General features: G+C 36.5%; 1 protein-coding gene across 3 annotated transcripts in view; it reads right to left on the bottom strand.

Annotated features, from left to right (window-relative positions):
• The window catches only part of cadm2a (cell adhesion molecule 2a), a 224,450-nt gene that overhangs the window by 21,641 nt on the left and 189,330 nt on the right, over positions 1–13,479 (bottom strand). For 2 of the 3 annotated variants that reach the window (XM_008427171.3, XM_008427172.3), the window contains 4 exons: positions 5,620–5,781; positions 4,977–5,067; positions 4,683–4,861; positions 72–185 (listed from right to left, as the gene is read on the bottom strand). In XM_008427171.3, the coding sequence (XP_008425393.1) occupies positions 72–185; positions 4,683–4,861; positions 4,977–5,067; positions 5,620–5,781 (546 nt within the window). The remainder of the gene's footprint in view (positions 1–71; positions 186–4,682; positions 4,862–4,976; positions 5,068–5,619; positions 5,782–13,479) is intronic. The other variant, XM_081615347.1, reaches the window with a different exon arrangement.

The following is a 13,479-nucleotide window of genomic DNA, read 5'->3' as shown; positions in this document are numbered from 1 at the left end:
GTAAAGAAGAAAAGTGAAGTATAAAGTAGCATGCCGAGGGGGTAGTGGTGATATGTGGGGTGTTACTGTACCTCTGCTGCCAGTGACTGTGGGGTCTGAGGCGTGGGTGCTTAACTGAACAGTAGGATCTGGAAGGATGGGATGTAGGGGGGGTGTGGTGGATGGAGGCAAGGTGGTGGGAGCGTCTGGTGGGGGGCACAGACAGACATACACAAAAATAATACAGCAACAAATGAATTCACACAAAGAAGTGATGTTTGGGAGAACGGGGACAGTTCAGCATTTGTGACATCTCTTTGTCTAACTTAGAGGTCGTAATAGTTAGACTATTTAGTTAAAATGTGATTCAAACTAGTCACGCATGTTTACAATTACATTTTTTATTGGTTATTTCAGGGACAAAAAGAACAAACATTCAATGTCAGTAAGTGAAAGTTGTGCAACTTGTAACACATCCTGTGGTGACACTGGAAATGTTTATGTTCACCCACTAAATCATTTTCTTGCATGTGTGAGGCCAGTAAATTTCTTAACATAGATGTAGAAATTAATGTACAAATGTGAACTGAAAATGTGTAAGTTAGGTAAGTGTCCCATACAGTGCTTTGCAAAAGCATTGACTCCTTTTGAACAGTTTTGCATTTGATCACACCATAACTGCAATACTCTATGTATTTGAATTTCATATAATATACCAACACAACGTCACACATTATTGTGAGGAATAAATACTAGCCAAATACAAAATCTAAAGAAAAATGAGGGCTGCATCTAAATTCAGACAAGACATTTTGTTTGCCTGTTTTGAACATTAATTTTAGTTTGCTATCCATTATTGTGAACAAATGAAAGCAGTTATGTGCTACTTTGTGTTCATATAGATCAAAGAAAATCCAGAAAATTCTTTATTTATTCTTTGGCAAAATATAGTAAAGTTCAAGTTGTAAAATACTTATGCAAGACGCTGTACATACGATACAGAAAAGGTCGAAACTTTAGTATTTTAAGGGTTATGAAAAAAACAACCACAACTCAAATTCTTGGGACAATGGACAAGAATAGAATCAAAACTGAAGCGTTACCACTTAAAACTCTTATCTCTGCTTCAGGGAGCTATATCTTCATGTGGGGTGTAATGTACAGAGTGAATCACATGATCTGAAACTTGTTCCAGACAGGAGAAAATGGAAGTGTTACACTGACCCACGTTACAACCACCCTAGGTCTCCTTTCTAAACAACACAAATGAACTCCATATATAACTATTTTACTACTGACCAAGGATATTTCCAGTCTGTTTCTGTGAATGTTTATTTCGATTTTGGGTATATCATTGGTAATTCTGCTCTTAAGGTGGATTTATTGTAATAATATTTATATAAAATCTAATTATTAAGGCAACAGATGCAGTGATGTTACTTTGTTTAGATCATAAATTCATCCCAAGTGAACAATCTGGTTAATTTTAGTCAAAACCAACAATCTTTACTTCCATTTTTGCTTCCATTTGTTTACTCTGTTAGAAGTAACCCTAATATCTACATTTACTTAAAAGTGGAAAACACAAGACATATGTGCATGCGCATGTTTACTACAAATTGTCTTTGCAGTAATCTTAAATAGCCATCTTTAAATGTGGGTCTCTCTTTTTTATAGCAATGGAACAGAAATAACCTTGAATTGAATCTGCTAATGCTGTCTATGTCTCTGGAGACAGAAAGTTAAATTCCACCAAATGAAGACATTAATTTGACAAAAGATCTGTGCCAATTACACATTTTCAAGGGTGCTTTCAGAAGAGGTGATCGGGTCATCATTATCGCGCTCTGTTTCAGATTTCATGCTAGGAAGTGTTTCTCGCTGTCATCTGCTCAGGCCAAAGAGAAAAAGGGACTGAAACATTGTGTGACCAAGTTAATGAGGTTACACTACCACCTTGGCTTTAATGTTTATGTCACTCTGCATTTTATGGTGAACCAGAGGCTTTTAATTGGCTGTAGTCGTCTTTCTCAGGGCCAACCGTCCTCTGTGTCTTGGTGACATTTGATCGTGACTCACAGAGCAGCTAACTGCATGTCTGCAGGAAATGGGTAGGAGAGAAAACGTCTCCCCCTTGGAGCAGGACCATTAAAAAGGTATTTTTCAAGAATTATGGAGGCAGTTGTAAAAGGCTAAAAGGTGTGCTAATCACTAATGAAGGGTAGAAACAGGCTTGGTGCCATTTCAGGCGAAGAAGTAATGAATCTGAATAGGCTTCTTTGACCCTGCTGTACCCAATAGCCTTTTTTGTGCAGCAGAATTTGTCAGTTTAATATCATCCGCGTCATTATGTGCATTGGTTGTTCTAGCTTTTAGCTTCATCTGGCATTTAAAGGAATTGTTAGGCACAGACACATAACCATGGTGTGTGAAAAGCCCATTAATTAGGAGATGCAACATTTATTCTATTAGTCAAAAAATGAATAAAAGGGTTTGTGGAAGAAGTTGATGAATGGGTAATGTTAAGTCTTGAAAAAAATGGTAATACCATACGATAATATTCGTACCTAATTTGCATCTATTTGTTCATTTTTATTAATAAGTTTCATCCAAATGTATCTCTTTTATGTCTATCTGAAATCTTTTTGTAAAAGCCACACTACATCTTGCTTTATCATGAAGGATTTGAATATGAAAAAAGCAAAAAATATTAGATGGTATGCCTAATTAGCCAGGCTTGATCCTAATTTGTGGCTCTAAATGCATGAATAGATCATTTAGCTAATTATGGCAGTAATAGACTTGTAATTAACGTTATTACATTTGAAATGATCTATAAAAAATATCACATAGCATTTACAAGAAACAAAATGCTAATTTCCATATTTGCAATTAATTTGCTACATTAACAGTAGATTAAAATGATAGATAGAAACATTGCCAGTTACTTGTATGATATGATTTAGCTTTTTCTTCAGTAGCATTGAGCATGACAAGCTAGATTTTCAAGCTACATGACACTGACATGCTGTTCAAAGGGCCAATGACATTACTAAAACTTCCTAGATGGAAACTGCAACATTGTTGTTCACTGATGAGGCTGTCTGCAGAAAGGTGTGGCACTCTATTACAGTTTTATAAAAGCAAAAGTAGAGGACACAGGGAGGAAGGGGGAGCCCTGGCAGGTAGAAGAGTGAGGTATACTGAAGAGGGAGTGGTGTCACCCAGGTAGTCTGCACCTGGGTGATATGAAAGGTGTACGTGAAAATGAATGGTATGCAATGGCATGTTATAACTGCAAGAGTGTTAGTGGGTTGTTGGACAAATTTTAACATGAAAAAATTATCATTTTAGCTTGAAATACAATACTATATGTTTGGATTCCATCGTTAAAAATAATCGTGTTTTATCGATTATTTAAAACTAAACCACTGGAAAGATGACCTCATTTTACAATATAAATAGCTAAAACCTAAAAAAATCAAAAGCATTTTCACCCTTACGCTGTCTATTTGGCCACATCAAAATTTGGCCACATCCATTTGCAGTAGGGTTAGCGACTGGTCCACACCATCAAACTATGTGCAAACTGTTTCAGATTGGAAATTACAGATAACATTAGTTAAAGAATTGTCTAGTGTCCCTAACTTTAGTACTGTTGTTATTTGTTCACTGAGTTGAATCATGTAGGTCTTGTAAAATGTTTTTTTTAAGCTGCTGCTCATTTTTTATTCTGTTTGTTAAACTTTTTGGTGAGCATTTTTAAAAAATGTGTTAACTTTGGTAATTCTGATAATGTCCTTTACGTGGGAAAATGTGATTTGATAAGCCCTGTCCAGTGATCTTTTTTATAATCAATTAATATAACGTTTTTTATCCTTACTCATTCAGTCTTCTCAGTGCTACCTTTTGCTCTTCATATGCTGTCGAGGCAAGCATAACTTGACATGTACTATGTTTTTCTTGTTTTTTATTCAGATAAATCTTTGAGATAAATCAAATGTAACATCCTTGGACCAATGTACCAACATTCATGTAATCTGTTATCGATCTGCGAAAAGACACTTCTTTTTACCAATCATTGAAAGCTGTCAAACGTCTCCAAAGCTCAGTTGTCACTGCTCTGCTTGTACTCTTTTGTATTTTTTATTATTTAATACCAGGAGACAAATGGCAGAGCAGGAACAGAAGGGAGAAAGAACTATCTGTTTTTCCTGACACTGAGTCGCTTTATCCTCCACCTCCTCTGGCGTTACTAGGAATTACTTATCATGATATTCTTGACAACGCAGCACTAAATTCTGCCTCCCTCACACATTTCCCTTTAGGTATGCGTATGTGCCTGTGTGTGTGTGTGTGAGAGAGAGAGACTGTGTGGAGGATCTGGGACAAAGGTTTATTTAAGGAAAGGCACCTGAGGCCTATATTTTCCATGTGAAGGATGGCACCCCTAATCACTTTTTGCAGTTATACACTATGCAGATCAGGAGGTATTATAATCCTGTTTATGCAACTCTTTTTCCACTATTCATGTGGAGTATAAATGGAATCCAAGGAGTCATTCTGTAGGTTGTAGCATTTAACCTATTTGTCTTTGAGTAGGTTTAAGTAATTATCTGATAAAGATAACTCTGTACCTTTATTTTTGTCTGTCATTGCATAAAACACAATCATTCACACATCAACCTTTCCATTGAACTCACCATACACGTAGAGAACATATTCAGCACTGCTGGTCCCAAGATGGTTGCTGGCTTCACAGCGGTAGGTCCCATTGTCTGTCTTGTTGAGTGAAGTAAAGGTGAGCTCCCTCCCCTCGACAATTATCCTGTCAAGGTCAGGAAGATCACCACCGTCCTTCGTCCACATCACAGGATCTGGTCTGTTATTTGAGATTTTTTATTTTTATTTTTTTTAAAAAGGTCAAACTCGCTGCAAGAATGAAGAATATAATAAAACATAGAAAACTAAAACAATGGAGAGCAGAAAACACTTACGATGGGTTTCCTCTGGAGAAACACTCCAGCTTTAAGTATTGGCCCTCCTGAGGGACAGTAGTTGATTTAATGATTTCCACACGAGGAGCATCTAGGATAGACAGGAAGAGTTTCAACTAATGGCAAGTAGTAATGGAACACATTAATATTTGTAAAACCATCCTCTCTTATAATTATCCTACAACTAACATTAGGATAAGGATTAGTGGACAAATGATCCCTCCATTAAGACAGATTTTTATTTTCTTTTTTAGATATCTCTAATTCTAAGAGAGCAACAATTCTAATATTTTTTATAAGAAATAGCACCTCATTTAGTACCATGTTTTCATGCAATGAACTCCAAATGCAAAGCTTACTAAGCCTGTTGACGGTTTGTGTGTCATTACATCCTTCACACCAACAACACTGTACAATCGTCATTACTGAACATGTTGTTGATGTTCAAAACAGCTAAATTTAGGGGAAAAAAAATCATTATTAATTTAAAATATGTTTTTATCACAGACTATATCTACATATATCTATCAATATTTAGTGCATAATTTTGTACTATCCTCTATTGCTATTTTCATTTTCACTCATGTCCACATAATCCTCTTTTGTCCGTGCTTGACAGCATATGTTTTGGACATTTACTCACAGTGGACCTCCAGTACTTCGGTGGCCTGCTGGGGTGCCTGTGCGAGTGCAACATGGTCTACTCTGCAGGTGTAGGCCACGCCGTCATCATTTCTGTCCACGTGTAGCTGTAGAGAACTCCGCACCGTGAACGTCTTCCCACTTGCATTCACCTCTTTGGCACCTGTGAAGAGAAAACAATGGAAGAATGTCACCCCAGCAGCACAGCGCACTCTGGCAAAGCATTGTTTAGATGTACAAACGTAATGGCTATGTTTTACATTAAAACCATCTGTATATCCATTTAATATGGATAAATTCCAGAAAGAATGCACATGCAATTCCAAAAAGTTTAATTATGCATTTAAAGTTTACGGCTAATTATTATTTGTCTTGTTTACATCCTTTCTGCACTTTCAGGGCATCCAAGCAGAACGGTGTTCTTGTAAAGATTGTAGTAGCATAAAGCTCAAGCAGATGGGAAAAGAAAAAAAAAGGTCTTGCTGAGCTTTAGTTCGTGTATCTGCATCAACATGGACACTCACTGCTGTGAGGCACTGACAATAAGGTCAACAGTAACCATTACACGAAGATATTCTTTGCAGACAAACATTTTGAGCTCATGTGGGTTCAAATATTAATGTTGTGGAGGGTCACTTTTTTTGGCTGCATACCCTTCGGCAAAAATACACATAAAAAGGAAAAAGAAATAGCGCTTCTTGATTACACAAACTCCTATTTACCACCTCTTATTTGTGCATCCCACGGAATCAGTCTCATGTTAATCTCAAACCGTTTAATACCTCTTCTCAACTTTCTACTTCTGCACAACTCTGTCAAGCCCAACAGGGTCAAAAACTCAAATGTTTGTCTTTCAGCAAACTATCACCTATTACACCTATTCATCTAATCAACTTCTTGGCAGAGCAATCCTCGCAACACCTGCTTCTAACTCTGTACAAAAACTGCTGATCCACATTTTTGTGTTCATTAGCAATGCAATCAAAAAGCTTCCTCCAATCATTTGCATAATGTCCTCAAGTTTTGTTTGTTTATCAATTCATTATTTCAACTTTCCGCTTCACGTGACTCTCTTAAAATACAACAGAATAGATAAACGTGTTATTAAAAAAGTTAAATGAGTTTGACTGGGTTATCCTGAATATTTTATGTGATTTGGGGTCAGACATTTGTAGAGACTATTGATTTTTAGTTCCATATCAAACTTTCTTCAAGCTTTATTTACTTCACAATAATTTATTTAGTTTAGTTTTTTCTTTGTGGAAAATTTTACTTCAGAACTTCTTAAACAGCCCCAGATCTATTTGATACTATCTATTTTATGCCAGCAAAAGCATTAAAGGGAGTTTTGAATTATTTGAACACGAGCCATATAAGACTGTGCGTAGATATAAGCAAAATATGCATACAGTACATCCTTAATATTTTTCAATTTAGCAAAGTGTTGCTGAAGTTGCTGTGACAGAATGATAAGTATGAGGGCAAAACAGATGTGTTCAGAAAAAAAATGTGAAATGATTTAATCATGCTTTACTTATATAGTTATACCTAACTATATCAGGACAAAACAACAAAAGGTCCAGGAACTCAGACGATTAAGCACTGTACATGTCTCAAGCACAGAAAAATAAATGCAATTCAAAATGTCACATTCTGTAAGTTAAATTAAATTAGATGCTTCAGATCAAATTGATATTTTAGTAGGAGTGGAACATGATCTAATGCAAATTACCAGGCAATGATGCCTTATCCAGTCACTGTCAACATACAGTTGACAAAAAGGAAACATGCATCTGGGTTTTTTTACAGTTCGAAATTAAATCACACCAAACTTCTCTTGTCTGAGAGAAGTTAGAACCATCTAAATTATTTCCATTTGCTAAATGTCACAATAATGAGCAAAAGAAGAATTAATGTCTTCTAAATCAGAACTTGGGCTGCACAGTGGCGCAGTTGGTAGAGCTGTTGCCTTGCAGCAAGAAGGTTCTGGGTTCGATTCCCGGCCTGGGGTCTTTCTGCATGGAGTTTGCATGTTCTCCCTGTGTATGCGTGAGTTTTCTCTGGGTACTCCGGTTTCCTCCCACAGTCCAAAAACATGACTGTCAGGTTAATTGGCCTCTCCAAATTGCTCCTAGGTATGAGTGTGTGTGTGCATGGTTGTGTGTCTCTGTGTTGCCCTGCGACAGACTGGCGACCTGTCCAGGGTGTACCCCGCCTCTCGCCCGAAACGTTGGCTGGAGATGGGCACCAGCACCCCTCCCGACCCCACTGAGGGAAAAAGGGTGCAAGAAAATGGATGGATGGATAAATCAGAACTTGACATAGAGAAGTATAGAGCCAAGAGGTTGTAAAGTGATGTAAAGATGCAGCAGGGAGTTCTGAATTGGATTTAATCTGAAAATATGAACAAGTGCACCCTACAGGTCCCTTGCCTTTGCTCTCTGCTGCACTACAACTGTCCCTCCACAGCTCCCCCCCCCACCAGGAAAGCCTGCTGAGAACTCAGTAAATTGTTAGTTTTCATGTAACGTTAGGTTCCTTATCTGTCATTAGTACAGCTGCAGCACACTGCCAATATTCAGCTTCAATGGCAATACGCACTGCGTGGGTGAAGGGTGTTTGAACTGCTGGGCTGCCAACACATGGCTACATAAACACCAATAAAGCCTTCACCACTTTTAACAAGTTTGTGTATTTGACTTTTGGGTTCTCAGCAGAAAGATAGACACAATGACAGATGAAATAAAAATCATTTGAAAGTACCGTGAGATTACCATAGCTGACTAATTATGCTGAATTTGGCATCTGCTATAAAGCGCTGTTTCACAGCTTTTCAAAGAATTTGGACTGAATTATGTCATGTCCAGTTAACAATAGATAATATTTAGACCAATGATTTTGAGACGTTTTACAAAATAATTTTATTTTTAAATATCAAAGTTTTACTTTTGCAACTTTCAATAATTAAAGTATTTGCTCCCTGTGCCGTGTATTTCTCACAGTGACCATGTGTTTTGTGCCTTCTAAAGAGGCCATTTATGCTCTGCATCCTTACCCCCACACTGCTTAGCTGCTCCACTTTCCCAGCATCCCTCCTTACTGTCTATTCTACCTCTAAATTCTGCCAATCAACTATTCTGTTGAGCCACTTCCACAAACTGAGGCTATAAGAATGGCTCCCCAAGAGATGAATGACTGACAGGCCTGCAGAGTTAGCAACATCCATCCAATCAACAACTGACAGCGAATATGGATGGGTTTCTTTATAAAGACTAAACTGAAACATATTATTTTTTAACTCAATGAAGGTATCAGAGGAGCAAACATTTTCCATTAATATTTATTCGGAATACTTGCTCGGTAGAAACTGTTTCCGTGTCTTTTCAACGTTCTACCAGACTGACTTGACTTTCTTTTCCCTGCCAAAATTCATATACTCTTTAAGCAACACGTCGAGCTGGTTTTTCTGTTGTTTTTCTGTTTCTCTTTGTTCCTCCATACTTGAAAGTAATCTCTTATTTTTGTTTTCTGTGTGATAGTTCAAATTGACTGCCACTGCAAGGTATGATTCAAAAAGAGAAGTATAAAACTGACAAACTGTCTTCTTTTAAAACCATCAGCCGAAAAGATTAGATACATTTTTATATATTACCATAACTGAGACATTTTTATATTGCATATGTAAACACAAACAGACAAAATGTGTGTGCAAAGGTGTCTGCGAATATTAGTTTAATTGGTCTAAAAATACAATATCCTAACACATTTTAAACATAGCCAAGACTGAAAAGCCTGTAAGGCTCTGGCATGCCAATCAAAACATTTATGCATATATATACAGTACATACAGCTCTGGAAAAAATTAAGAGACCACTGCACTGAATAGCATTAAAAACCTCCTGGTTGTTCCACCAAATATTAATTTCTGAGCTCTTCTTGAGTTAAAACATTAGTTTTGTTGTTTCTAAATGAATATGAACTTGTTTTCTTTGCAAAATCTCTGCCTCTTTTTTGTTATTTTGACCATTTCTCATTTTCTGCAAATAAAACTAAATGTTTGCTTGGAAGTTCGGAGACACATTGTCAGTAGTTCATAGAATAAGAGAACAATGTTCATTTTACTCATACATTTACCTATAAAGAGTAAAATCAGAGAAACTGATCGTCTTAAGTAATGATAAATGATTATGATTACTTTCATTTGGACTAAGTTGTTTTTTAAAGGGTAATCATAGGAATATGCATACAGCATTAGGTCAGTTATGTTTTATTTGGTTCTGCTTTTATTGCTTCACTTTATTTTGTATCAATGTGTTTTTATTTTCTTTTTATTATTCTATTGCTAATGTTACCAGTGTAGCACTTTGGTCACTTTGTTGTGTGTAAGAGTGCAATACAAATAAAGATTAATTGATAAAATAATCGTATTCTGTAAGTTGTGACCTTATTCTCTCAAGCCTTAAAAACATAAACAGACTAGATACTGTGAAATGTACGGCAGTGGCTCAGAAACACTTGTTAAACGTTATCGGTGAAGACAGCTTTTTGCTGCATGTCAAATCTCTTAATAAAAAAGTTGAAGACAGTAAGTAAATTCTTGAAACAGTGCCTATTATCTGTGGGCCCAAGGAAATGAACATTTTCTAAGGTAAGGTAGAAAACTGGCTCTTGATCTACTGAATCCAATTAGAATTTATTTTTTCAGGGGGAAATCATGGACCATTTGTCCTTGGAGCTAAAAAACACAGAATAAACGCAGGCTTTAGATAACTTGCATAATGAGGAAGAAAGCAGCTTCTTTTCTATCATATTTGAAAATGAAAACCACCCTTAGCACAAAAATATGTTTTTACCAAGAAAAAGTGCTGCACAGCTGTGTGCTTTCTGTGTAGACCTGTGACCCTAAGAATATTTAACATAATTAAACACTAACTGAGACATGAACATTTAAATACGCTAAACACTTCTAAAATAATCAGCTTATTTTACATTACAAAGTAAAATAAATAAGAACTTTTTGTAAATGTGTTCTGATTTTTCAGTTTAAGCATTATTAAGCATCACTTTTCATTATTTTAAGTACTTTGAAAATCCATAAATGATTTTTTAACAGCTGCACAGATTTTCAAAAATATTCACATGCCTAAGTAATTTTGGAAAAATAGAGAAAAAGTTAGACTATTCTACAAAAAAAGAAAAAAGAAAAAGAAAGGGGTATGCAGTTCTGCAATATTCACCTGTGGTCTGACAGAAAAAGAGGTAATAGTTGGCAGGGACTGCGGCATGCTGTTCTGTGGGTGGAAGCTCTGCACCACTAGCATGAGCCAAGGCAAGCTTGGAGGATTAGGAATGGAAATGACAGGCGTAAAATGAGAGAATTTGACCCTTTTATTCCATTTCACAGGAGAGAAGGACAACCCAAGAATAGAAAATGGTCTGGAGGGGAGCAACAAAACAACAGAGACCGTGGAGGTCTCCCAGGGAGGGGGAGAAATCATTGACAACAAGCAACCGTGCTGACTAATCCTGGCAGCAGGGGTCTGAAGGCTGACTCAACATACCCTTAACTGCATCTCAGCTGAGACTGGAAGTCATTAGCTCAAGCAAAACCAATAGAAAGCAATACTATTATTGCTAATATTATTATTATTATTATTTACAGATCATCTGACAAATTTTACTGTCAGCCAAAGATAACCAGAGTCGATAAAAAAATTGCAGCTTTTAAATAATGTTTTGATTTATTAGAGGAAATGTAATTGCTCCCTAAACCTAATAACTGCTTGAGACTCCTTTGGGGCCACCAATTGTCTTAAGTAGGTCGTTTTGCAAGAAAGATATGTGAAGATGATAAAGTAATAAGTGTTAATAAAACTAAAATTATTAAACCAGTTAGTTACGTAATTTCTCTGACTATTTTGTAACAATGAAATCTTACCCCACTTTGCACCTACTTGCCAGCTCATGTATAACATCAGTGAAGTAACTTTTACCCTCCTTACCACCTCAGCCCTTAAATAAGTCACTTCAAGGCAGCAAACAGGCATAATCATGGCTGACTCGAAAGTGTCTTTAAAAAGGAAATGAATATTTAGGGTAGAGAGAATCTAAATGTCCAAATGTATTATTTGTATGCAAAGCTTAAGGCCATATTGGTAATATGTAAGTAAAATGCATATTGCAGTCCAAGAAGTTCTTTCTATTTTGATATTTAAATATATTTGATATACTGACAGTAAATTCTGATTCTCTAAGCACATATACTTTAGACTGTCATGTCTCACAAATCTGAAAAGGAGGAAACATAAGAATAACAGAAATAGGTTCTTCTGAGAAAAAATGTTCAGTTGTTCAAAAAAAAGTATCTCTTTAATATATTTATAATTCAAATAATTGCCTAGAGAATTGTGCACTACTAAGTACATGAGCACAAAATGGACAAAATGACAATGATATATGGGTCTGAAGTGGCAAAGTGACCCGTCGCCTGCTGGAATCACCTTTCCTCATGCTGTTCTCTTCAGTCTTTATGAAAGCACTGTAAATGCCATTCTTCTATCTTTTAGTTCCCACTATACCAGGGGTCTGCAACCTGTGGGTCCAGAGTCTCACATGGATCTGTAGGCCATTCACAGTCACTTCAAACAAGTCTTACCAAAAATAAATAGAACAAAAATCAACATTGAAGTCGCACCACAAATTATGGGGGCAAATAATTGTTTACTTTCCCTAAAATGTTTTGTACCTTTCACAGTTTTTTTTATGGGTCATGTAGGTTTTGTGGTTCTAGACAAATTTTACTTCAGAGTTGTGAGAGCAAAAATGTCTCTTTGGATTGAAAATGCTGCTGAATCCTGCACTAAACCATGTTCCTGGATTAGGTTTGAATTTAGCTAAAGATTCAGGGAGATTTTATTGCTTACTTAACTTGGAAATCGTAGGGATTATATAAGTGTTAAAATTACTTTAATTACATTTATTTCAATGAGACATTGTACGTACAGTATCCATGGATTTTAAATAAACTGACTTTGCAAGTTTTAGGAAGTTTTGGACTGGAATGAACCAATTAATCTGTCCACATTGTGACTTGCCTCTCAACAACAGCGACAGCTGGGATTACACCTCTATGGCAGCGAAGAAGATATGGAGCCTAATGCTTTTTAATTTGACAATAATTGTCTTTAAAACCATTAAATAAATTTTCTAATGAGAGTGCCCTAGCATGGATTTGTACTGTGACATTGTACTATTTAGCTAAACTGGAGTTTGTGGTAGATGCACATTTAATTTGAGATTATTCAGAGCCAAAGTAAATAAATACTGTTGTAAATCCACCGCCGTTTTACAGCAGTTCAGTGAGTGTGCTTTCCAAAGAGATGACTAAGAGCAGTGAGTGCTGTTGGATGTTAGGAGTCTTTATCAGTGCATAGCAGCCCTGTGTCATAATGTCCTCGCTGACATGACACTCCCCAAGCATTCACAGCTAAGACGTATCGGCTGTGGATTCATGAGGATGACTTTCCACTCCAAAAGGAGAGGGCCGGTCGGTCTTGGCGCGTTGGCATTTAAAATGGAGACAGGTGGCCCACCTCCACAATGTTTCCCGTAATGCGCATAGGCAGTGGGCTGTTGCACTCCTACCCCATCTACTTCTGTGCTCAAGGCTATGTCGGTTAACCTGTTCACAGTTTATGGTGTCAGAAAAAGAGAGGAATCAGAAATACTTGCAAGAGGTCCTATTTACTCAAAGTTACATACAATTAACACAACAATAAAACCTTAGGATGCTTTTGATGTTCTGGTTTATTATTTTTGGATCTGACTATAATACGTTTTTCACATTACAAACATAACTTTG

This window comes from Poecilia reticulata, chromosome 14, assembly GCF_904066995.2.
Source record: "Poecilia reticulata chromosome 14, P_reticulata-male-v2, whole genome shotgun sequence".
In the NCBI taxonomy this organism is placed as follows: domain Eukaryota; kingdom Metazoa; phylum Chordata; class Actinopteri; order Cyprinodontiformes; family Poeciliidae; genus Poecilia; species Poecilia reticulata.
The sequence above is the reverse complement of the archived record's forward strand: the minus strand, read 5'-3'. Positions and strand labels throughout refer to the sequence as shown.